The sequence below is a fragment of the Pithys albifrons genome, chromosome 19 (genome assembly GCF_047495875.1).
Source record: "Pithys albifrons albifrons isolate INPA30051 chromosome 19, PitAlb_v1, whole genome shotgun sequence".
Lineage (NCBI taxonomy): Eukaryota > Metazoa > Chordata > Aves > Passeriformes > Thamnophilidae > Pithys > Pithys albifrons.
In genome coordinates, this window is record NC_092476.1 from 583,465 (window position 1) to 606,154 (window position 22,690).

A 22,690-nucleotide genomic window follows, 5' to 3' on the forward strand; every position below is an offset into this window, starting at 1 on the left:
ACAAAATGGCGGCGGGCCCGTGAGGGGCCCGGCGGGGTCACGTGCGCGCCCCGCGCGGTGCATTGTGGGAGCGCGGAGGCGGCGGCGCCTGAGGGAGCGCGGCCGCCATTTTGTGCCGCTCGCCCGGCTCGGCTCGGCTCGGCTCGGCTCGGCCCGCACCGCCCGCTCGGCGCTCCTGCTCTAGCTCGGGCCCGCCGCCGCCGCCATGGGCCGTAAGAAGAAGAAGCAGCTGAAGCCTTGGTGCTGGTATCCTTGTGTGTGGGACGCGGCGGCTGCGGGGGCTGGGTGGGGGAGGAGCGGCCTGGCGCGGCCGCGGCTCGGGCCCGGCCTGTCCCGGGACGGGGCTCATCCTTGTCCTCTCTCCCGCTGCGGTTTGTGCCGGTGCTTGGCCCTGCTCCGTGCCCGTGCTCCCCGGGGTGGGCCCGATCCGTGCCCTTTATCTGCCCCCCCCGCCGAGGCCTCGCACCCGCTCCCCAGGCCGGGCCGGGCCCGCGGCGTGGCCGGGGCCGTGGCGGGGAAGGGGAACCGTCGTTATCCCCTGGGGGAAAGGATGTTAAACCCGACACAACCCTGCCGCTAATAAACATTCAGGGAGCGGGGCGGATGTGGTTAAAAGAGAGCTTTTGAAAACTTATTTCTTTTTTTGTGTGTGTGGCCGAGGAGGCTTTCAAACTTATAATTGCTGCATCACGGGTATAATTTCTCAGTGTCCAGAAATACCGGCCCAGAAATTCGATCGTCTGGTGGGGGTTGATTACACATTTACCTTTCCTCTCTAGAATGTTTCTGCTCACTCTAAAAACATTTAATAAAGGGATGTACAACCTGCTCTGAGATACTTTGCCAGTTTGAGTGGAAGGTAACCGTGTTTCTGTCTTCGAAGAGACACATTGTGTTAACAATGTTAACCTTTTAATAACGAATAGTAAACGTGTGTTTGTCTGGCCTGGGAAGGTTGGGGAGGGTTTGCCGAAGCACCGGCGCTGCCCTGCAGGAAGGAAGTGCAATTTTGCTGCTTCTGTTACTGCATATCCAGAAAGTTCTTTGTTTAAAACCCTTCTGTTTAAAAGCAGATAGTTCTTTAATGAGTGCAGCAAATTATGCAGTGTCGGAAGAATTGACTGAAAGAGGAAAGGAATTTTTAACGAAGACCTTTGTTCTCTTATGTTTGTTGGTTACTGAAGAGCCGGTTCTGAGTCTGTAGCAGAACTTGCCTTTGCTGATCTCGTCTCCTTCTCCTTTAATGCTCTTGCAGCTGCATTTTAATCCACACCCTTGAAGGGAAGGAGCGAGTCCACTTTGAAATAAGTAGATCTTGAAGCCCATGTGGAAAGAACAGGGAATTAAACGGTGGTTTGGGTTGCACAGTTTTGTCCCTGTCTGCAGAGGGAACTGCTCCATCCTATGAAGGTGGTTTGGTTTCAGACATCCATGAAATATTTATCCCTCTGAATGCTCAGAAAACAAGCCCAGGGTGCTAATTGCCTTTGTTTTGTCTGGAAGGGCAGGTTCAGGACAAACGTTTCCTTGACAGTCTCTAGGTATTGCAATAGGGATTTTGATGATGAAAAGATCCTGATCCAGCATCAAAAAGCGAAGCACTTTAAATGCCACATATGTCATAAGAAGCTGTACACAGGACCTGGGTTAGCCATTCATTGCATGCAGGTGAGGAGTTTGGGGTTCACGGGGGCTTTTCTTTGTCTATCTAAACCTTGAATGAACAGGGACCTTAAAAATGGGGGCACTGGGGCTTCCAGAGTCTTAAAAGCTGGTGAGAGAAAGGCAGCACAGGGTCCTGCTGTGCCAGCAGCCAGAGGGACACTGCAGCAGAGCTCTGGTGCTGCAGGGGGAGAGAAGGAATTGTCATGTCTTGGGGTTCACAAGAGAAGTTTATATAAACTGGTTTTAGAGCTAAGAGTGGTTACAGAGATCAGGAGGGACATGCCAAGGAAATGCTTGGCCAGAGAGATTATTCTATTGAGGATGTTCCTTTTCTGCCTTGACACTGGCTGGAGAATGCAGAGACCTGACCTGTGGTCAGCAGGATTTGTTTGGGGTTTTCTCTTTAGGTACATAAGGAAACAATAGATGCTGTTCCAAATGCCATTCCTGGAAGAACAGACATTGAACTGGAAATCTATGGCATGGAGGGCATTCCAGAGAAAGATATGGAGGAACGGAGGAGGTTACTGGAACAAAAGACTCAGGGTAAGGTGCATTCTGCTGGTTAGTTCCCTGCCCTTGCTCCTCTGGAATACAGTGAGGGTTGGCTTTGATGCATCCTCCAACAGCAGCTCCAGATTTCAGTCTTGCTGGTTTTGTTCCAGCTGGAGCCCCCAGATAAGGTTGATTCCATAGAATGTACATTCACTTTGACCATGTGCTGTGCTGTCTGCAGAGAGCCAGAAAAAGAAACAACAGGATGATTCTGATGAATATGAAGACGACGAATCTGCAGCTTCAACTTCCTTTCAGCCCCAGCAAGTGCAGCCCCAGCAGGGGTACATTCCCCCCATGGCACAGCCGGGTTTGCCCCCCGTGCCAGGCGCCCCGGGGATGCCTCCAGGTGAGAGGGTGTGCTGGGGTCACCTCCAGGTGAGAGGGTGTGCCTGGGGTCACCTCCAGGTGAGAGGGTGTGCCTGGGGTCACCTCCAGGTGAGAGGGTGTGCTCAGGGGGGGTCACCTCCAGGTGAGAGGGTGTGCTCAGGGGGGGTCACCTCCAGGTGAGAGGGTGTGCTTGGGGTCACCTCCAGGTGAGAGGGTGTGCCTGGGGTCACCTCCAGGTGAGAGGGTGTGCCTGGGGTCACCTCCAGGTGAGAGGGTGTGCCCGAGGTCACCTCCAGGTGAGAAGGTGTGCTGGGGGGTCACCTCCAGGTGAGAGGGTGTGCTGGGGGGTCACCTCCAGGTGAGAGGGTGTGCTGGGGGGTCACCTCCAGGTGAGAGGGTGTGCCTGGGGTCACCTCCAGGTGAGAGGGTGTGCCCGAGGTCACCTCCAGGTGAGAAGGTGTGCTGGGGGGTCACCTCCAGGTGAGAGGGTGTGCTGGGGTCACCTCCAGGTGAGAGGGTGTGCTCGGGGTCACCTCCAGGTGAGAGGGTGTGCCTGGGGTCACCTCCAGGTGAGAGGGTGTGCCCGAGGTCACCTCCAGGTGAGAGGGTGTGCTCAGGGTCACCTCCAGGTGAGAGGGTGTGCCAGGGGTCACCTCCAGGTGAGAGGGTGTGCTCAGGGTCACCTCCAGGTGAGAGGGTGTGCTGGGGGGTCACCTCCAGGTGAGAGGGTGTGCCTGGGGTGTCACCTCCAGGTGAGAGGGTGTGCCTGGGGTCACCTCCAGGTGAGAGGGTGTGCTGGGGGGTCACCTCCAGGTGAGAGGGTGTGCTGGGGTCACCAAACAGCTGGGCAGGAGACACAAAGTGCTGCTGGTGTGCTGAGTGACAGCCTGCCCGTTCTTGGCACTGACAGGAGCCCTGTGAGGGGCAGATAAGAGTTCCTTCATTGTCCCTCATGTCAGGGAAGGTGCAGGTCTCCCTTCTGCAGCAGGTTGAGATCCCAAAGCTGGAGTGTAGCTGGAGGGCCTGGGGCAGTGGGACAGCCCAGGGCCTCAGACACAGCCCCACCTGTGCGGTGTGTTGGTGGGATTGGAAACAGGGCAACAGTCTGTGGTGTGTCTGACACAGAACAGGCAGTTTGTCCATGGGCCACAGGTAGAGAGAGGAAGGAATTCTGGTCAGTGAGGGAAAATGGGCTCTTCTCCATGTAGTAAGAGATGTTTTTGGAGATCCCTGGGAAAATCTTGCAGGAATGAGAGCAATGAATCTAAGTCAGGCTTGCAGATATTTTATGTTCCATTGTTTGTAAGGAATGTTATTTCAAAACCAACCTTCTAGAGCTTCCTGTAAAGCATTTGTTCACTTTTCATATATGAGGTATTGTTAGCAACTGTATGTTTGCAGAGTTGTTGAGAATGTATTTTTCTTTTAAGGTATTCCCCCACTAATGGCAGGTGTCCCACCTATGATGCCTGGAATGCCTCCAGTGATGCCTGGAATGCCACCTGGGTGAGTACCAAGACACAACATCACATGTTCATACTGTGCATTTTAAACTGTCACAGAAAAAGTAAAGCTAATTTAAAAAATATACTTAGGAAATTGTAAACTCTGTAACCTAAATATTGAGACTCACCAGAGCACTGGATGGCTGTAAACCAACATGGAAAATATGACCAAGCTAATGAGTTTATGTGTAAAGTATGTTGCCTTTCTTCTAGCTTTATTAAGTAGTTTAATATTAATTATTACTATTATGTTGTGTTGTGTTGGTTTAGAGCCTTGTGTGAGTCACTGTTCCCTTGTGCATCTGGTTATCAGTCATCAACCTAACAGGAAATAAATACTGGATAGTGTATATTTTTCTTGTATTTTGGGCAAAAGGTGTTGTTTTTATGCTTGTTTGGGGTTGACACCATACCCTTTCACAATGTTTTTGGAAATTCACAGTTAGATTTTTGATTTTGTCATAAATTTTCACAGATTACATCAACAGAGAAAATACATGCAGTCATTTTGTGGTGGAAACATGTAAGCATCTCATTAATGTAATTCTAGGTACATTCATTATGCCATTTTTGTCATGTTTTTGATAAGTTTGAAAATGTCTTACTGAAAACCTCTTAATGTTGTGTAAGAATCTGGGGGAAATGTCTAGTTAGGTTTTGTTACTGTGCAATATGTGAAGTTTTTATGCTTTATCTGGGTGAGTGTTACAGAACTGTATGTGAATAGACCCTTAGGGATTTATAATCTCTCCTGAACCAGACTGTGCTCGGTCCTTTACACGGCAGGACACACTTCAGGAACTCAGTTTTTGCATTTGAAGTTCACTGAGGTGAAAGGGTGTTCTCTTCCTGAGACTTAAATATTGATTTAGCCATCTTTGAATTTTAAAATCATGTCATACTCAAACATGGTGTTGGATGCTCATCATGATTTTTGCTTTTCTGAGTGGAAACTGAACAGAATTTCATCAGTTTTTTGCTGCTTAGTCCTCCTTAAACTCCTTGTTAACCTCAGGTGAATGTTATGTCACCTCTTAAAAACAAATGGATTTGCCAAAACTTCCCTGCATTTCCATTTGGGAGGAGTGGTGTTGCATTATGATTTTATCTATTTAAATTTTGCTCTTTAACCTGATTATCTTTGTTTACAAATGAGCAGAGAATGATTAGGGCACGGGAAGCAAAGTTGTTCAGTGTGCCACCAGGTTCCACTGTTACCTGTGCAGTGGGGCAGCAGGCAGGGAGCATCCAGCACTGGGGTTTGTCTGAGGAGGGCAGGGCTGACAGTCCCGAGTTCCAGTCCCTGCTGCTCCCCTGAGCAGTGCCACGGGAGAGCAGGAGTCAGGCCTGGCAGAGTGAGAGCTCACCTCTTCGTGGTGCTGGGGTTTGGCTTCAAACAGCAGTGGGGAGGTCTCTTCACTCTGTCCTGCAAACAGAAACTGCTTAGTGGGGTTTGGGATGTACTTGGTAGCTGCTTATCTGTTCATCTTGCTCGCTGAAGTAATAAGTGTTCCTTTATTCTGCTTCCCTAATCCATCTCTGAGTGTCTGCAAAAAATTAAGCAAATTCAGGCTACACTTGGTTTGTTCCCTGTAAAGGAATCTAAGAAAAAACGTTTTTAGTATGGAGAAAGAGATATTATAATGGGGACCTCTCATATTAGAAAAAAAATCCCATTTTATCAATAATGTGTGGATTATTTACTCTAATTGAAACTCCAGAATCTTTCTGACCCTGAGGTCTCTGCAGATTTGGGGTCTCTGCCAACTCACTTGTGGTGTCAGAGAGGGGTAACCACAGATGGACAGCAAGTGTGGTGTGATTGAACCTGGCTGGTTTTCCTACATTCAGACTCTCTGAGTGTACTGAGGTCACACTCAGAACACTTTGCTGCAACCAGTAGCCTGAAATAGGTTTCAAGAGAGACACCAGTTCTGGAAATTTCGTAATAGTGGAAGTGAAATCTCAAGAAATGAAAGTTCCAATTTTCTTGGGGTTTTGGGTGTTGGGTCTTTGGTTTTTCTTGTAGTCAGCTGGTTCTTAATTGCCTCTGTTGAGAGCTTCTGGGAGTTATTTATCCTGTTTTTCTGTCTAATACAGGTATGTGCCAGTTGTCTTATCCGATTGCCATGAGTGTTCACACCACTGTTGGTTTTCTGTTTCCCAGGATGATGCCAATGGGTGGAATGATGCCTCCTGGGCCAGGAATCCCACCTCTTATGCCTGGTATGCCACCAGGTAGGTCAGGGTTGTCGAACTCGTACTATGGTGAGAGTTACATTTTTTTATTTCCACTAAGATTTAGGATTTATGTAAATGCCACCACCTTGATGTGGTTTGATTGCCACAGAAGCCACTCTTGTGCAGAGGTGGTTGATTTATGGCTTTTTAGTACAAATAATTACTTGAGTTTTATACTGTTGTTAAAGTGAAAGATATAATATAATTTTCCTGTTGTGTATTCACTGGCTGTTTGTTGCCTGGTCTCTCCTCGTGCCTTTTTTAATGTCTCTGGTGCAGCTGGAAATAATAATGATTGAAAATATGGAAAGTGAGGAATAATGTTGGTGATTTACCCAATTAATGAGCTTGCTGTTCAAAGAAACTTACTGAAATTTTGTAACTTACTGTAGCTAGAAGAGACGTTGCTTGAGCTTAAGCAGCCCTAAGTTCTCAGTGTTCTACCTGACCAGCAGCTGTGAGATAATGAGCTGGGATTTGCTGGTTTGCTTGATGAGGCCCGTGGGAGTTGGTAACGTCCCTTGTGGCCCTGTCACCCCAAGTGCTGGTGTGTGTGCTGTGCTGCAGCCCCCCAGCAGCTCTGGTGGCGTTCTGGTCACAGGTCTGGTGCTGCTCAGAAGGGCTGAGTTGAGTCTCTCTGGTTTTGCACCACTCTCATCCAGCTCCTGGCCCCACAGGCACAGTGTGTTGGAAACAGTTCCTGCATTAATTGCATTGGTTCATTATTGAAGCTTTAGCAGGAAACACCTTAGTGCAGTGCTGCTCTGAAGGGTTTGAGGCTGCTGCCTGTGCATGGACACTGATTGCCGACTGCTGATTATATTGTGTTTTGTCTTACTATTGCGTTAGAAATGCATCTTCCTGGCGGGCAGTTGTTAGAAGGAACGCTGTAAACAGACTGCTGTGAAGGAGCCCTCCTTGCCCTGAGCCTGACCCGCGGGCAATGCTTTGTGTTGCAGGAATGCCTCCCCCGGTGGGGCCCCGGCCCGGCATGCCCCCCATGACACAGGCACAGCCCGTCACCGCCCCCGGCATCCTGAACCGGCCCCCGGCTCCGGCCGCCACCGCGCCCGCCCCGCAGCCCCCGGTCACCAAACCGCTCTTCCCGAGCGCGGGGCAGGTGAGGGCTCCCGCAGCCTGCAGGGGCTGCTCTCTGTGCTTGTGGGGATTGAGGAGGCCCCAGAAACGACGCTTCAGTTCTTGCTTGGGTTGGGGCTTGAGCTTAATTATGTGTAGTGCTTGAATGAATTTTAAGAGATTCTTGTTTCTGTTTTACAACAGCCGTGAAAGCAAACAATTCTGAAGGCAGTGGGGAAGAAAGGAGTAGGCAAAACACTTGTTTGTTTAATACCCTCCCTTTGTGGTTTATAAAGGTGCTTTGGGTGGGTGAAGGGATGTGTTAGTCAGCCAGAGCACTCTGATGGCACAGAACTCTACCTAAAGTTTCCAAATGACAAATCTTGGCATGATTTGTTCTCAGCTATCCTCGTAATGGGTTCTCTGCCAACTGATAGACTAATTTATTCTGTAGCCTTGTTAAGCTGGTTAAACATTGCCTGAGTTAGGAGGTTTTTACTCAAAAAGTTTGAGTAAGTTAGTGTAGTAAAAGAATCATTTAAATGTTTTGGGGAGGGGGTTGGGGAATTGAGAGTGGCTTGTGACCTCTTCCCTTTGAATGCACTCCTGTAAAAGTCCTGAAGCTTTCACTTGCTTTCAAGTATGTTTTGGAAACCTTCTTAGTGTACTGTTTGCATTTTGGACTTCTGCAGGGAAGATACTGTTTGCAAAAACACAGTCCTTTCATAAGGAAGGGCTTAGCATAAGAAATCCTTTCATGTGGATACTTCCCACCCATTTACTTGGAGACTTTTCACCGTTTCCTTTCTTTTGTGCTACAGATGGGGACACCTGTCACAAGCTCAAGTGCAGCTTCCTCCAATTCAGAAAGTCTGTCAGCATCTTCTAACGCTCTGTTTCCTAGCACAGCACAAGTACGCAGGAAGTCACAGTTACAAACAAATTGCTTTGCAACTTAACCCTTTGGACCGCTCTAAAATCTAAAATTGACTAAACAGACCATTTCTCTTGTATTCCTCATTATGTTTAGCTGGTAAAAGTGCAGAATCCTCAACTGGGAGTTGCACCTTAATAGAAATCAGCGTGTCAAAGTGCCCAATTTTTCTTAGTGTGAAAGAGTGAAACGTCCCATCCTGGTTCTAAAGGGTTAAAAAGGCATGACAAGCAGTTCAATGCGTTTCAGTGGGCAGTGGACAGCTTGGTGCATGGTGAAGGCTTTTTTAGTTCATGTTGTTTGATGTGGTACATCCTGATGCAGGGAGGTTTTGATTTGCATTATCTGCAAGATGTTACAATTTTTTTTAATTGGGAAGTTCAGGTTAACTGTAATATGGAGTGACTGGAAACAAAAGCAGGCTTGCTTTGGAGATTGCTGTGTCTTCTGGGACAGCTTTGCAAAGCAGACTTTTGCAGGGTTTTTATAAGAAAAATGTTGAAAAGATGAATTGCCTGAATCTGTAGTGGACCTCTTATCTACTTGCCTTGCTTCTTCATTCTCAAATGAGATTAAAATTCTGTAGATAGACATAGTACTTTGTGAAAATGCTACAGTTTTTATACAGAGAACACTTAAAAGCCCTGACACAATAGAGCTTTCTTAAATACTGGTTTAAAATATGACTTAAATACCTAATTTTAGTGAACACTAACACTTGGAGCTGTGCTCTCAACTAATGGTAGCCAAAGTATAATCAGTGAGACAACAACAAATTTATATGTGGAGCTCTTCATGAAACAGTGGTTCAGGAAAGACTTGGGCATTTACCAAATTCAGTATTTGAGATAAAAGTTTTGATAGTGGGGTTTTGGTTTTTTTTGTTTCTTCCTGTTTTCTAGTTATGGCTTTTCACCTGCAAATTTTAGATTTTTCTGTGTGTGTGTATCTGTGTTTATACTGGGTTTATTTTGTCATGTTTTAGTTGCTCTAGTGTGCAGCAAGGCTGAACTTTACTTTTGTCAGGCTTGTTATGACTGTGTATCTCACTGGAAGGTTTCAGGGGTCTGACAGACATCGTTATTTACCTTCTCTCACACCTTGCCCAGGGAGCACTGACCCTCTCTGTGTTTCACAGGCTGCAGCAGCTGTGCCAGGGCCAGTGGGTACCGATTTCAAACCTTTGAATTCTACACCTGTGACAACAACAGAACCCCCCAAACCTACATTCCCTGCTTACACCCAGTCTACAGCCTCAACCACTAGCACCACAAACAGCACTGCAGCTAAACCAGCCACGTCTATAACAAGTAAGCCTGCTACCCTCACAACAACCAGTGCTACCAGTAAGTTGATCCATCCAGATGAGGATATATCACTGGTAAGTTAAAATGTTTTCGTTGTTCCTACTGAAAAATGCAATTTGTGCTGGTATGGCTGACTAAATGGAGTTTCTTCTGTGCTCTGCATTGTGGGTGTTTTCTTAATGGGGAGAGTGCAACCTGCAGAATTGATGTAACTGAGATGACTGGCATATTGCAGTGATCTTGCTGCAGGTCTGTGCCTTAGTCTTGTTGGTGATAGGAGATGGCTCAACACAACATAACTTGGACTTTTTCTGCCTGTGACTTAAGCTTGAAGTTGAGTAGATACCAGTAACAAGTGTAGAGCAAAAGGCTGAAGAGTGTGAAGTGGTTTTGGTGCTATTACAGCAGTCAGAATATGAAATTTATGGATAAAACAAACGAACCTTAGTTTCAGGTCAGGTATCTTTATTTGTGTTCATCTTTTTTGCCTCAGCTTAAGAAAAAAAGTCTTTGTTGAGCCGGGGGGACAGAACTTGTGTTGTGTGCAAAGTGTTCCATTGGCCAGTCTGAATGCAGGAAAGGGGGAAAATCCAAATGCTACTGTGTAATGTTACTGGTAGTCTCTGAATTTGCAAGGTAGTTAAAGTAGTTCAGTACCTGCACTTTACTTTGTTGAAGCTCTGATGCTTTGCTTTTGGTGAGTTTTAACCCCCTGTGTTGTGTTGTGTGTTCTGTGTTTAGGAAGAGAGAAGGGCACAGCTGCCTAAATACCAGCGCAACCTTCCTCGGCCGGGACAGGCCCTGGGCACTCCACCAGTCGGACCAATTGGAGGTATGATGCCACCACAGCCAGGAATTCCTCCTCAGCAACAGGGAATGAGACCTCCCATGCCACCTCATGGTAATCAGACGTTTCCCAGCTTTGTTTTCTTGAAAAGCTTTGTCTTTGCCATAAACCTTTTTAAAACTCAAAGTGGCGTGTGCTGGCAGGGAGGGGTGAGGCTTTTCACAAAGTGCAACTTCTGCTTGTCATTTTAAAAAATAAACAGGATTATTCTTTGCATCTGAACTGTTCTGTTTGTAGGTCAGTATGGTGCTCATCACCAGGGCATGCCAGGATACCTTCCTGGGGCCATGCCCCCCTACGGGCAGGGCCCCCCGATGGTGCCCCCGTACCAGAGTGGACCTCCTCGCCCTCCCATGGGAATGAGACCCCCCGTCATGTCGCAAGGTGGCCGCTACTGATGCTCCCACTCACGCCCTAATAGGTTTGGAGATTAAACCTTTTCTCATCTTGTGCTGTTAATATAGCAGAGCTTCCGTCAATTAAGGCTTCATTGTGACTTTAAAAAAAAAGTATCTTCCCACATGCAAGGAGCTATTGGACATTCTTATTTTACATGGGAAAAATTATTTGGAATAATAAGAGGAACTTTTCCTGGTGTTGCAATTTATACTGTATGGCTTCTTTTTCATGTTTCATCTAGGTTTTTAGAAGTGAAGTATAGTAAATATGGTTCGTTAAATTGTGAAGGCGCTGGAATTACATGAACATACCACCCTAAAGGCAAGTTCTGTAATGTTACGTTGCTATTTGTGAAATGATGCCTTCACAGCACTTCAGGTGCTGTTGGACTTCATGTCCCCAACAGAGTTTGGTGAGGGCTGTAACTGTTCCCAACTACTTGTACATTAAAGTCTGAACCTGTAACAATATTTAATGTATTTAGAGTTCCTCCTGTTTCAGGGTTTAAGGAAACTGACCCACTAAGGTCATGTGACTTTTCTGTACTGTTATAAACTTCATTGTAATAAAAGAGGAGAAAAATTTATATGCCTTTTTATTCGTGACCAGCTGTGGACAAGTCCTGCCTGAAAGGTTTGTACAGATGCATGCTGTGGTAGCCATGGTGTAATGAACACAGTGACTGGTGCTGTTTTGATAAAATCTGAATTCCTTGTTCCAAAGAGTCACTCCTTAGCTGTTCGTCTGAGTAGACAAAGACCTGTACACTTATTAACAGACTCCTCAAAACTGAGGCTGCAGGAGGCACATCCCAACTCTTGGTTGTAACTTCTCTTGATGCATACGTTTCTTTATTTGTGCTTTCTTGTCCTCAATAAATTTTAATTGATTTCTAGTCCTGGCACTTACTTGTAGGATGTGAAAGTGCTCTAAGGTGCATCCTTGTGCCAGGTGTGTCCTGTTAGGTCTCCCTTTTACCCTTTGCAGTGTGTAAATGCATATAAATTTCAGAAGCCCTTTAGGTTTGGCTTTCTAGAAGCTTTTAGGTGCATGTCACATGGGTGAGTGACTTCCAGTTGATGTATTGAAGTTGACCTGCAAAAGAGAAATAGTAGCTCAAACTTATTAGTGTATAAAAGAGCCAGAGCAGGCAAGAGTGATGTACTACATGCTGTGTTTGTAAGTGTTCAGAGTTCCATGTCTCAGCAGTCTCTAAAAGTTGCACTGTCTGCACCTTCTGTTGTGTGCTGTGGTCAGGTGTTGGCTGAGTTCTGTCTTCAGCCATTCAGTGAAAGTCTTGGAGCAAGAGACCTTTTCATCAGAGAGGCTTTCCCCTGTGAGTTACTCATTTATCTGTTTATGAGAGCAGAGTGATGAGTTCCTGTCAAGGGTGTGGCTCTCTGGGAGTGACATCAGTGTTCCTGTGCTGGATTTCTGATGAGAGAGCACAGGGTGACTTCTTGGAGGGGAGGGCAGCAAGAGCTTCTCTGGCCTCTTCACAGCAGAGGGGGAAAAAAGGAGTGGTGAATTTTTTCATTTGCAGGTCAACTTTAAATACATGTTCCAGCCTCAAGCCTTGTCTGTGCAATTCAACTGATGGGGTATCTCTTCTTTTAGGGTAGGTTAGAAAGATTATCAGCATTTTTGTGTCACTGAGTCCCACTGGTGTTTTTGTAGATGGTGGAGGGTTTTTCAGTTGTATTACTGAGCATTATGGCTCTATTTCTTGAAAGTCTTGGGCCTTTTGAGCTGCACTTAAGTCCTTGATGTGGTTTTGTACTGTCTCTTAAGAGTGCAAAAATACAGTACAGCTGAAATACCACATTATCTCAGCTTCTGACCTGGGGTCACAGAAAGTCATAAAAGCACAAGAGCATCCAGTGCAATCTAATTGCAGCTGAATGGCCTTAGTTTAACCATTAAGAATTGGCAGGCACTTGCTCTGAAGCATTTAGCAGTTTAAAACCATAACTCCAAGCCTCTGTTGAGAAGCAGTTCTCTGATCACTGGTACCTGCTGGTCACCTGTCAGATGTGCAGTATTTGATGTGCTGAGTGGGCCTCGATGTCAGACCTTTTGTTAGCTCCTCATCTTGCTTTATACATCAGTCTAACAGATGAAACTGTTTCTGAGGCAATGCTTTTATATTCTGGTTTTCTTCTGTTTACTTGATAAGGATAATTACAAAACACTGGAGAGATTATTACAATGTCTTATGTTTATCCTTTTTGTAATACTACACATAAAGTTCATACATTATAAAGTGACCTTAACAACTGCTTGTAATGCTGTAGAACTTCTTGCTTTTCCTGAAGATCACATTGCTGCTGTAAGGATGCTTTGCCCTCCTGCCCCAGCCAAGTAAATCCCTTCTCCCTCCACTGTCTTTCCATAACTTTCTGTGTGTTGTTTCCAGACCCCACTTCTCCTGGGATCAAACCTTGCTGCATGTACTGTTAACTCAGCATATTCTGCAAGTTGTATTAATTAAGAGTTTCCCTCTTTTAAACAGTGAATGTCTCGTTCTGATAATGGTACAATTTTGTAGCTAATACTGCACAGACTTCAAGCTTGGATGCATTTTGAGTTGGTCTTTCCTTAGCAGTAGTGTTACAATAACCCCTCAAGTAAGTGCTGCCCCATATTTGTCACTGGTACTCACAGACAAGCAGGTGAACCCTTTTCCCCCTGATTTCCACATGGATCCTCACTTTCCTGCTCCTGTCATTCCTGTGCTGTAAGAGCTGTGATGTGGCTGCCTTTAGTTACTCATGTCTCTGGTGTGCCTCCTGTAGACAGGCAGGTATTGCAGTGCCTGTGGTGTCTGTTGGTCCCTGCCTCATTTCTTTGGATACTGCTTCTTAATCTTCAGAGAGTTGGATTTATGGTGCATTTGCCCAAAAAGAGGAAAACTACTTGGAAAGTAAAATTGCTTGTGTACAGACTAAGGCTTGGTGTGTAGTACCAAGGGCCATCAACACAGCCCTGCCAGCAAAATCCCCAATGTCACACAGCCAGGAAAACAGGCTTCTGCTGGAGTTAATCCCTCTGGAAAGAGGTGGCAGAAGCCTTCTTGAGTACAGGAGAGCATCTCTCCTTGGTATCTCTTGCAGGGCTCTAATGATGTAACTACAAAGGCAGAAGTTCTGTCTTACAGCAGCTGATCTTTAGGGCAGAATGGGTGAGACTGGCATGAAGGGCCCTTGAAAAGCCTGGGCTGGTTTTTCAGAAGTCTTGATATGACTGTTTCATTCTGCCTGTAGAATGCCTTTCTGCCTTGGGCAAACATTGCTTTAAATGAAATACAATTTTTCTGTCTTATGGGGACTAAAAATTTCCTCTGAAACTTTTGGGTTGCTTCTTTTCCACAGATGAGATTTTAGGTGCTGATAATAAGTTTGAGGCTGGGCTGTCTTGTAACAGTGGATAACAATTCCTCGCTCTGTGCATGCATGGAAGGATAAACAAGCTTCTAGAAACACATTCAGCTGCTCCTGCCCTCTGTGGTTCCTGCCAGTATTTCAGTCTGTGGAGCTCTTGAACAGCACTTGTGTAACTCACTCTCTTAAAACTTGGAACAATTGAATGGGATGCATAACCCACAGTTATTTTATAGGAATCCAAGAATTCTTCATGTAAGATAAAGTGAAAAAGATTCCTTTAGTTTTAGGAACAGCAAGGGCATCATAACCTTCAGTTAGATTGAGACTGATCCAGCAGTCCATGATCAGGGGCTGCAAATTAAAATGGTAACTAAAGGCACTTAATAGTAAATGTCTTAATAATTGTACTGGTCTAGTTTCTACCTAAACACTAAGACAAGGGTGAACATTTCCAGTGGCTGATGGAATCTCTGCTTTCCCTGAATTAGTACAGTAAGTGCTCTCAGTTATGGGAGAAACGCCCCAAGAGAACTGACTGACGTTCCATTGATCAAGATACAAAGCAAACCAAAGTGTCCAATTCAGAAATAGCTGCCAAGTTCAAAAAATATTGTTTGGGCCTAACAAAAGAGGGGCTGTAGCAGTCATTTTCTTTTGTTTGCTTGATCACTGGAATTTTGTTAACTTTGAATGCATGTCTTTCTCTTAATTGGGTCATGTTTTTTCTAAAATTGAAATTTTTCTTCTTCCTATAGCCCTGCCATAGGACAGGCTGAGGCAGAGTCTCAGTGTTGCCCTGTTCAGTCTGAGGCAAGTGGGATTTATTTTATTCATTCTGGGGGCTTTCACAGCTTTATGGCTGTTGGATATTTATGTCCCCAAACTTGCAGCAAGTTTGGTGAAGGCCCCTAAATTTATTTTAATTTAGGTTTTTTATTCTCTTTTGGTAGATGGGCTCTATATTAATATTTATCTTTTTATTATTGTGATTTTAAGAGTCTTAGGGGGAGGGAACCTGTTTTAAGATGTTTGGGTGCCTTTTCTCTTGGAATGCATTTCCTTTGAGGCTGCTCAGGTGGCCCTTCAGCCCCACTGCCCCTCCCCACCTTTCCCTGCAATGCATTTGTGCTCTGTTTGTTCTGGACTGGGTAGTGTTGGCTTTGTGCCATCTCTGAATTAGTGCCATGTAAATACCAATTACTAATGTTTGCTCTTCTGGGGAGATGAGCCTGTTAAAGTGCTTAAAATAGGTTTTAACCAGTAAGTGACATTTTCAGTCACCAAACTGGCCCAAATTCCAGAGCACAGGTTGTTAACTCTGCTGTACTTGAGCTGCACCTCAGCCAATATTAATGTAGAGCCCTGGGAAGAGCCAGAGATTGGATCCAACGTGGAACAGGAGAGTGAGAAATGGAAGCTGCAGAGTTTTCAGTGTTTCAGGAAGAACCTTTTCCTCAGTTTCTCAAATACAACAGTGAAAGTCACAGCAGTTTTTTTAACCTTGTGAAATTCTGCTGCATATTCAAAATTTGCTTAGTTACGTTTTTCTGAAGTTCCTTCTCTCACACAGTGACTAACAAAAAATTCTGCCCTTTCTGAAGGAAAAGCTGCTCCCTGTTTTGCAGATATATTGGCCTTGAATGCTTGATGTTGTTAAAGACAACTCCAGCTTCAGAAGAGCAGTCTCTCTAAGGAAGTTGTGCAGACTATCAGCAATGAAATAGCAAGTAAACAAATGTGGGACTCTGGTTTTACAATTTCTTCTAGATTTTTAGAATTTGTGGTGGTGTTTTATCAGCATACACTGTGTCTCATTTCTGCAAGATTTTGCAAAGTAATGACCCCCAGTGGGATTTTCAGTAATTTTGATTCAAGGATAGAGTTGTAATTCTTGAATTAGAAGAGTGACTGCACATTCTCATTGCACCCTTCTTTGTTTGGACTCTGCCCTTTGCATTTCTCTGGGAGAAGGACCCCAAAATCACCCAGTGTGACTGGAAAAGGACATGTCCTCTGTTAACAGTTTCTAAATGGTTCTGGAGTGTGGCTTTGCCTTTCTTATTCCCATTGTGGTGCTCTCCCAATAACAGTGAAGATGAGAACAACTCCTCAACTAGTGTTTGCTTCACTTTCTGAGTTTGTAGGATCACTTGGCTTAGTTCTTATTTCCCTACAATGCCTGAGGAAACTCCTTAACCCAAAGTACACCTTGTGGCTTGACCTTCTTGCTTTAAGTACCTGAATCTCTGGAGACTCAAAATGAAGACCAGGCAGATTTCAAAGGCCTGGCCTGACCCTTGTTCCCATTTAACCAGATGCAGCATTAGGTGGATTTTGTCCAGCTGCTCATGTCCAGCCTGTCATGGAGCACACAAAGCTAAAATTCAGATTCCTGTGCTCCCTTGTGGCCAGGGAAGGTCCTGCTTAGATCCACACTTGGGTTATGCCTGGTGAGAGCTACAAGTTTTCAAATTCAGAGAGATTGCTTTCTCTGGTTTTGTTGAAGATAACTAATTTGACATGTTTGTGGGGGGGAATCCTCCAAAATGCAGTTCCTGTTTTCACTGTGTCATTGGAGGATTGGCACACAGAGGTTAAACAGAGTAAATGAACCATTTCTTTGTGTTCTGGCATGTTTTGTGAGCAAAGTGCAGCACTTTTCAGCACATGTTGCTGTGGGATTTTTATCCTTTAAGCTGCTTTTAAACAGTTCCAAGGAGTTTAATTTGCACTATCTACTTTAGAAAGATGCATTTGACATTAAGACAGTTCTGTGGGGTGAATTAAAAGGGTTTTTTTCTCTGGATTTTCCTGCTACACTGCAAATATTGCTTGTAATTTCTGGTAGGTACTTCAAACCCCCTTCACTTCCCCCCTTGACATCCCTGTCCTTTCCATAAGTCTCTAAAGGACTTTGGGACAGGTCCTGTTGCTTTTCTCTTTGGGAACTGGCAGATTACATTGGTGTTATCTGATGTACCACAGAGTGATGCAGAAAGTAATGATGAGTATTTTCCTTCTGCTCTGTGCTTGTCCTTAAGGGCCACATGAAGTGCTGCTGTCCTTGGGTGCTTTTTGCTGGGAGTATCTGCTCAGCTGTTAGACCAGCTGCCCTGGCATCTCTCTAAAACAGCTTGTAAAAGTCTCATCTAGTGCAAATGGTTCGTGTTTTGCTCTTTTTGTGAAGTTTTTCTGAGAGAGATTTTCCTTCCTGCCTCCCTGTGTGGATCTAGTGGGGATAGTTAAAATATCTTAGTCTTTATTTTGAGGGATGAGGTGTGTTCTTCCTTACATTCCAGTGTCACAGCTCTCACTGCAGCAGCTGGTGTGTCACAGAGTTGGGCACTCCCTGTTGGTGAATTGTCTGTTCTTAATGATGATATTTTAGTGACTTTTAGAGACATTAACAGAGGTAGGTCATGGAATTCAGGTTTTTTTAAGCTTAAGGAAAGGCACCTGACAGGGGCAGGAGTTCTGGTACTCTGCTACATTGGGTCAGTTTTCACCTGCTCTTTCAAAGAATAAAAGTGAATGTGGTAAGTAAAGTACACACCACACATGGAGGACTTGAAAGAGCTGTGTGTGCTTTCCATCAGGATGCTCAGGGCAGTGGCAGGGTGGCAGTGACAGTGACAGCCACATGGTCTGCCATGGCTGGGCTGGGGAAATAGTTCAGGGTCAGGGAGAGTTTGAGGCAGCCTTTGAGGGGATCAAGATGAATTGAAGTGATTCCACAGTGTGATATAGATATAGATACATATATAACATTCTTGTGGAAGTTCTGAGAAACACTTGGTGGGAGTTTCTTGCCCCTGCAAGCAGCAGCTGAGTGAGCTGTGGCTGTCAGAGCACAGACTCCCAGGCAGCCTGGACTGGAAGAGCTGCAGGTTTCCTTCAGCCCTGAGCAGGTGTGGCTGAGGGAGCTGGGCACTCAGCCTGCTGCTGTGGCAGCCCCCTCCTGTCCCACTGCAGCATCCAGGGGGTTATCCTCGGGGTTTGTTCTGACTGGCCCTGCTGTCAGCAGTTGTGAGGGTGGTACTGACATACCTGGTCCCTGCTGTGAAGGGCGAGGCCCTGGCACTTCTGAACAGGCTCACAGGAACCTCTGGCACCCTTGGGGCCTTTCTTGTGGAAGGGACAGGCAGAATCCTGCTGCTTTAATGGCAGGGAATTTCCCTCCTCCATAAATACTGCCCTCAACTTACATTAAGGTTTTTCTTTCTCAAGTGAAAGTTCTGAGAAAATAGAATTTTAATGCCAGTATCATCCTAACTAAAAGCAAACAAGCACACAATTTGGAGAGCTTGAAATCCTCCTTAAAAATTCTCTCCTTGGCAGCTAAGAGGGTCTGTCTGGTCTAACAAGGTCTTACTGCCTGTAACAGAGTCAAGCTTCTGACATCTCAGGTTTTTTCCCTTAAATTTTGTGTAAATCTTTGCCATGTCCCAGGAGCTATTCAGAAAGGGGAGGGGGTGGTGAGTGAACAGAATTTCAGGTTCTGCTGCCCAATGTGAATAACTGGGGTTTGCTGACAGCAAGTTTGAATTAGCAGAAATTATTGCAATGCAACCAGGGGAAGGTATTGGAAAATTACATAATGCTTTGAGTGAAAGATATCACACAGAGCTTTTTCCTTTCTCTTTTTCCACTGAGTTACTTGCACTGAATTCTTTAGCTTCTTTCTCATACATTTAAGTGGAAGAAAATACATTTTCCTCTTCATTTGTAAAGTCCAGAGTAAGAAAATACACTTTGAGATTTTAATGAAGGAACCTGGCAATGTAAGTATTTTAATTTCCTTTCTGTTTGTGGTAGGCAATAGGATGACCTTGTTAAACTTCTGAGTTATGTATGAAAAATATCAGAAAAGTAAGGGCTAATTGAAAGTAGTTCTGTAGTTGCCTTTACTTCATGTGCTTTTCTTAAGCAACAAATTGCAATAATTGAAGTTTGGCAGCTTTTTTTTTCTTTTAAAAAACACTCAATTATGGGTTAAACACCTTGGTTTAATACAATTTGTGTTTCTGTTAACTAGCAGCAGAATTTCAGCATTTGCTACTTACTGGTAGAGAAGAAAAATTCCACAGCACTGCCAGTACAGGTTAGTTTAATCTGTAAGTACCTGATGTTCCTATTTGAAATAATTTGTTCCAATGATACCACTTAAATACATGAGGGGAATTTTGGTCTCTGAAATGTGATTGTTATCTATTACTGATTCCAGTAGTGAGTGAACATCTGGGGTTTTGGAAGATCTGTAATGGATTTAACTTGCTTGTGGGCAGGTAATAAACACCTGCAAGCACCCAGAACCTTAAATACCCTGTGATGTTACTGGAAGGTGGGAAGATCTGAAGCTGCAATCACTTCAGTAGCCTGTTACTGAAGAGGCTGGTTTTGTGAGCAGACCAGCAGGACCCTGTGTTTGTTGTGTTGGGGATTAAGCATTTCTGTTTGTAAGACTCCATAGCAGTAACGTCATCTTTCCATTTTCCTCAGCTACTACTAATTAACATTTCCTACCAACACATTTTGGCTTTGTTAGGCCTATAAGCCAGACTCTTGTTCTTCTCTGCTTGTTTAAATTATGGTTTTTGTTAGTCCATTTCAGCACTTCAGAGGCTGCCTGCAAATGTGGTTTTGTCCTCCTGTTTTATCTTGCTCCAGAGTTATTGCTGTGCCTCTATTTTACTTCTGTTCTATCCCATATTCTCAGATACTCTGGCATTTTACTTTTATTTTGTAGACTATTTTACTCCTTAAAATAGGAGAGATTCTTTGGGATTGGATAAAAGATGCAACTTTCTCCAGAATGGCTGCACACATCTACTTTCATTTAGACTTTGTGTCTCATCTCTACATATCAGCACAGGAGATAAAAACTCTGTGCTGTAGCACAAAGCACAGACCCACAGTTGGAAGGGCTGCAGAACTGCACTTTAATTCACTTTTGAAGGCCATGTTACCACACTCTGAGGTGCTTTGGACACCGTTGGTGGGTCATTCCGTGGGCAGGAGGTACTGGGAGGGTCGTGGTAATGTGGGAGCTGAACTGACACCTCAGTTGTGCAGCTCATCTCAGGGGGCTGCAGGGGGTTTATGGGTGACTCGCCACTTCAGTGGGGTTGCCTGTTCTAGAGTTCTGAAATCTTACACAGTGCTGCTCAATTCAACAGGCAAACTTGGGGTTCAAGGGGATTGTATCTTCCCAGGCTGTAGAGCAGTTACACTCGCAGCCCATCTCTGGCTTCTTCTGTACATCAGTTTTCAGGAATTCACACTAAACTGCTCTGTCTGCAAACTGCCTGCAGGCAAATTGCTGACTGACGTTGCACAGATGCTTCTCCCTAGCAGGAAAAAAGAGGAAATCTTACAGTAAAATTTATAACTTAGCTTTACCAATACTTGCTTAATCTTCCTGGCAGGTGTGCCCCAGCAATAGGGATCCCTCGCTGTGGGGCTGCTGTCCTGCAGCAGTGTCTGTATTTCTCACAGCCCCTGGGGAGGACCCTCCAGACTAGGCTGGGCTGAGGAACTGCTGGCTCTTGGCTGCCCAGTGCCCTCCTGGTTTGGCAGTGGGCACGTGCCCCCCTGCACACCAGCCTGGCAGTCAGGGGGGTAACTGAGGGGCACAGTGTGTTCTTAGTGGCTTAACATCAAACAAGAGCTTTTGTCCAGGGTGGGCCCTCAAATAACCTTGTAGAACATCATCTCTTTGTGAGACTTTTAGTGGCAATTAATTGCACTACTTCTTTTGGTAAAACAAACTATATTTTCTTTTGAGATGGGACCAAAACAGTACTAGAAATCTGAGCAGTGTCCTGTTGTAGCTCAATTTCTGTCACACCATTATAGCAACTGTCCAGTCTAAGGGGGCTCAGCTCTGGTACAGTATATGTGGAACAGGGGGTCATCTCCCACTGTTTCCTCAGACTTCCTGCTGATTCTGACTTGGCCCTTCAGAGTTTCTGGACACTGAGCAGTGAACCCAAACTGAGCAAACTCTCAGCTGGTTTTAGTACCTTCATAAAGTACCTTTAAGTGAATTGTGTCCCCTCTCAGCAGCAGTACAGCCACAGAAATCAGTGTGTGTCAAGGCTTTTTCTGTAACCTGATACTGCTTTGTGTAAGTGGTGTGAAAGGGCTGGGATTACTGATCTTTTTCAAAAGACAGGTGGTGGCAAAATACTGATGTTGAATTTAATTCCAGAAAGTGAGAGACTGGTAAGTATGTGCATCACTTTACTGCATGCAAATTATAGTAACATAACTAGCTTAATTTTATAGCATTCAGTTTACAAAGAAGATTCAAAGAAAATGTGGAGCAAACATCATTGGGAACCTTCTATGAACTGTGTGCTTTATATCTGTAATGTGTAACCACTTTGTAACAGTCTCTGATTAAAAGAGTGAACCACTGTTTCTGTGTACTTTTTTCTCCCCTTGAGAACCTCTTCAAATTATTATTGCAACAAATGTTATGGTGTGAGTAACTTAGTACCAGCTTTTTAAATGTCCATAAGCTACAAAGACTCACTTATGTGAGCTTTATCTTAAAGTGGGGATAAGCAAGTGAATCCTGAGCTGTTAACCTGTAACTTCCTTTTGCTGTTGATTCGCTGTCCTGCTGAGCAGACCTTACAAAGAATTTGACTGCTGAAGTTGGAAGAGTTGGAGGAGTATGGAAGAGAAGTTTCCAACAGCATTTTCATAAAAGCTGGTGCAGTGGGTGTGCTGGGCCTGTCCTAATGCCTGTCCTGGCAAAGCCCTGGAGAGACCAGGTAGCTTGGGAGATGTGTCCTTGTACCTCCTGGGTATGGGAGGAGAATGGATTGCTGGGCTGGGCTGGTTTGGGCTCATTTTGCTACCACTCTTTACTCACAGATTAATTGAAGAGAGGTGGTAAAAGGAAAATAAATCCTTGTTTTAATGCTACCTGGAAGGATTGATGGGTGTGTGAGGAGGAGGTGCTCCCCTCCAGGGGAGATGCTGCTGTGCACAAGCTCTTTAGGGGTGTTTGTGCTCTGGCCCTTCTGGCTCCAGGGAGGTCTGAGGGGGCATTTGGGAGGCAGCAACTGCTTTGTCCTGAGAGCTGGCTGGAGCAAGGGGAGAGTGGCTGGCTGGGTAGAGCCCTCCCAGTGGGATTGGGAAGGATGTACCTGTGCCTGCTGCCCTGTGAGCCTCTGCAGCTGCTGTTTGCAACGTGGGACCCCAAGAGTTCATCTGTAAGTGCAGACTTTTTTCTAAGTCTTGTTTTTTCTGCAGGGTGTAGAGGGGTGAGGTAAAGAGTTTGCATCTAAGCCTTTAGTTTCTTAAAGGTAGGAATGGGTATATTTGAAAGCAAGACCCTTTTGGCCAAGCTGGCTTTGATTTTTCATCATGGTAACAGTTCTCTTTGAAAACAAACCCTGTGCTTCTGCCACAGCATTGGAGCAGGTTGTGTGTCT

The 22,690-nt window shown here is 45.1% G+C and overlaps 1 protein-coding gene across 8 annotated transcripts; it reads left to right on the top strand.

The window, feature by feature from the left end:
- Positions 1–81: 81 nt before the first annotated feature.
- Positions 82–21,662, top strand: ZNF207 (zinc finger protein 207). Of its 8 annotated transcripts, XM_071573941.1 has the most exons (13): positions 82–246; positions 1,542–1,668; positions 2,073–2,211; positions 2,402–2,569; positions 3,981–4,056; positions 4,531–4,578; positions 6,223–6,323; positions 7,256–7,416; positions 8,195–8,287; positions 9,446–9,688; positions 10,356–10,515; positions 10,699–10,882; positions 11,102–21,662. In XM_071573941.1, the coding sequence occupies exons 1-12, from the start codon at positions 206–208 to the stop codon at positions 10,857–10,859; spliced, it is 1,518 nt and encodes a 505-aa protein (XP_071430042.1). In that variant the 5' UTR covers positions 82–205; the 3' UTR covers positions 10,860–10,882; positions 11,102–21,662. The 8 variants fall into 8 exon arrangements, with proteins under 8 accessions (XP_071430042.1, XP_071430041.1, XP_071430043.1 ...); XM_071573940.1 differs by having other exon boundaries at positions 10,699–21,662; XM_071573942.1 differs by having other exon boundaries at positions 6,223–6,293; positions 10,699–21,662.
- The last annotated feature ends 1,028 nt before the right edge of the window (positions 21,663–22,690 follow it).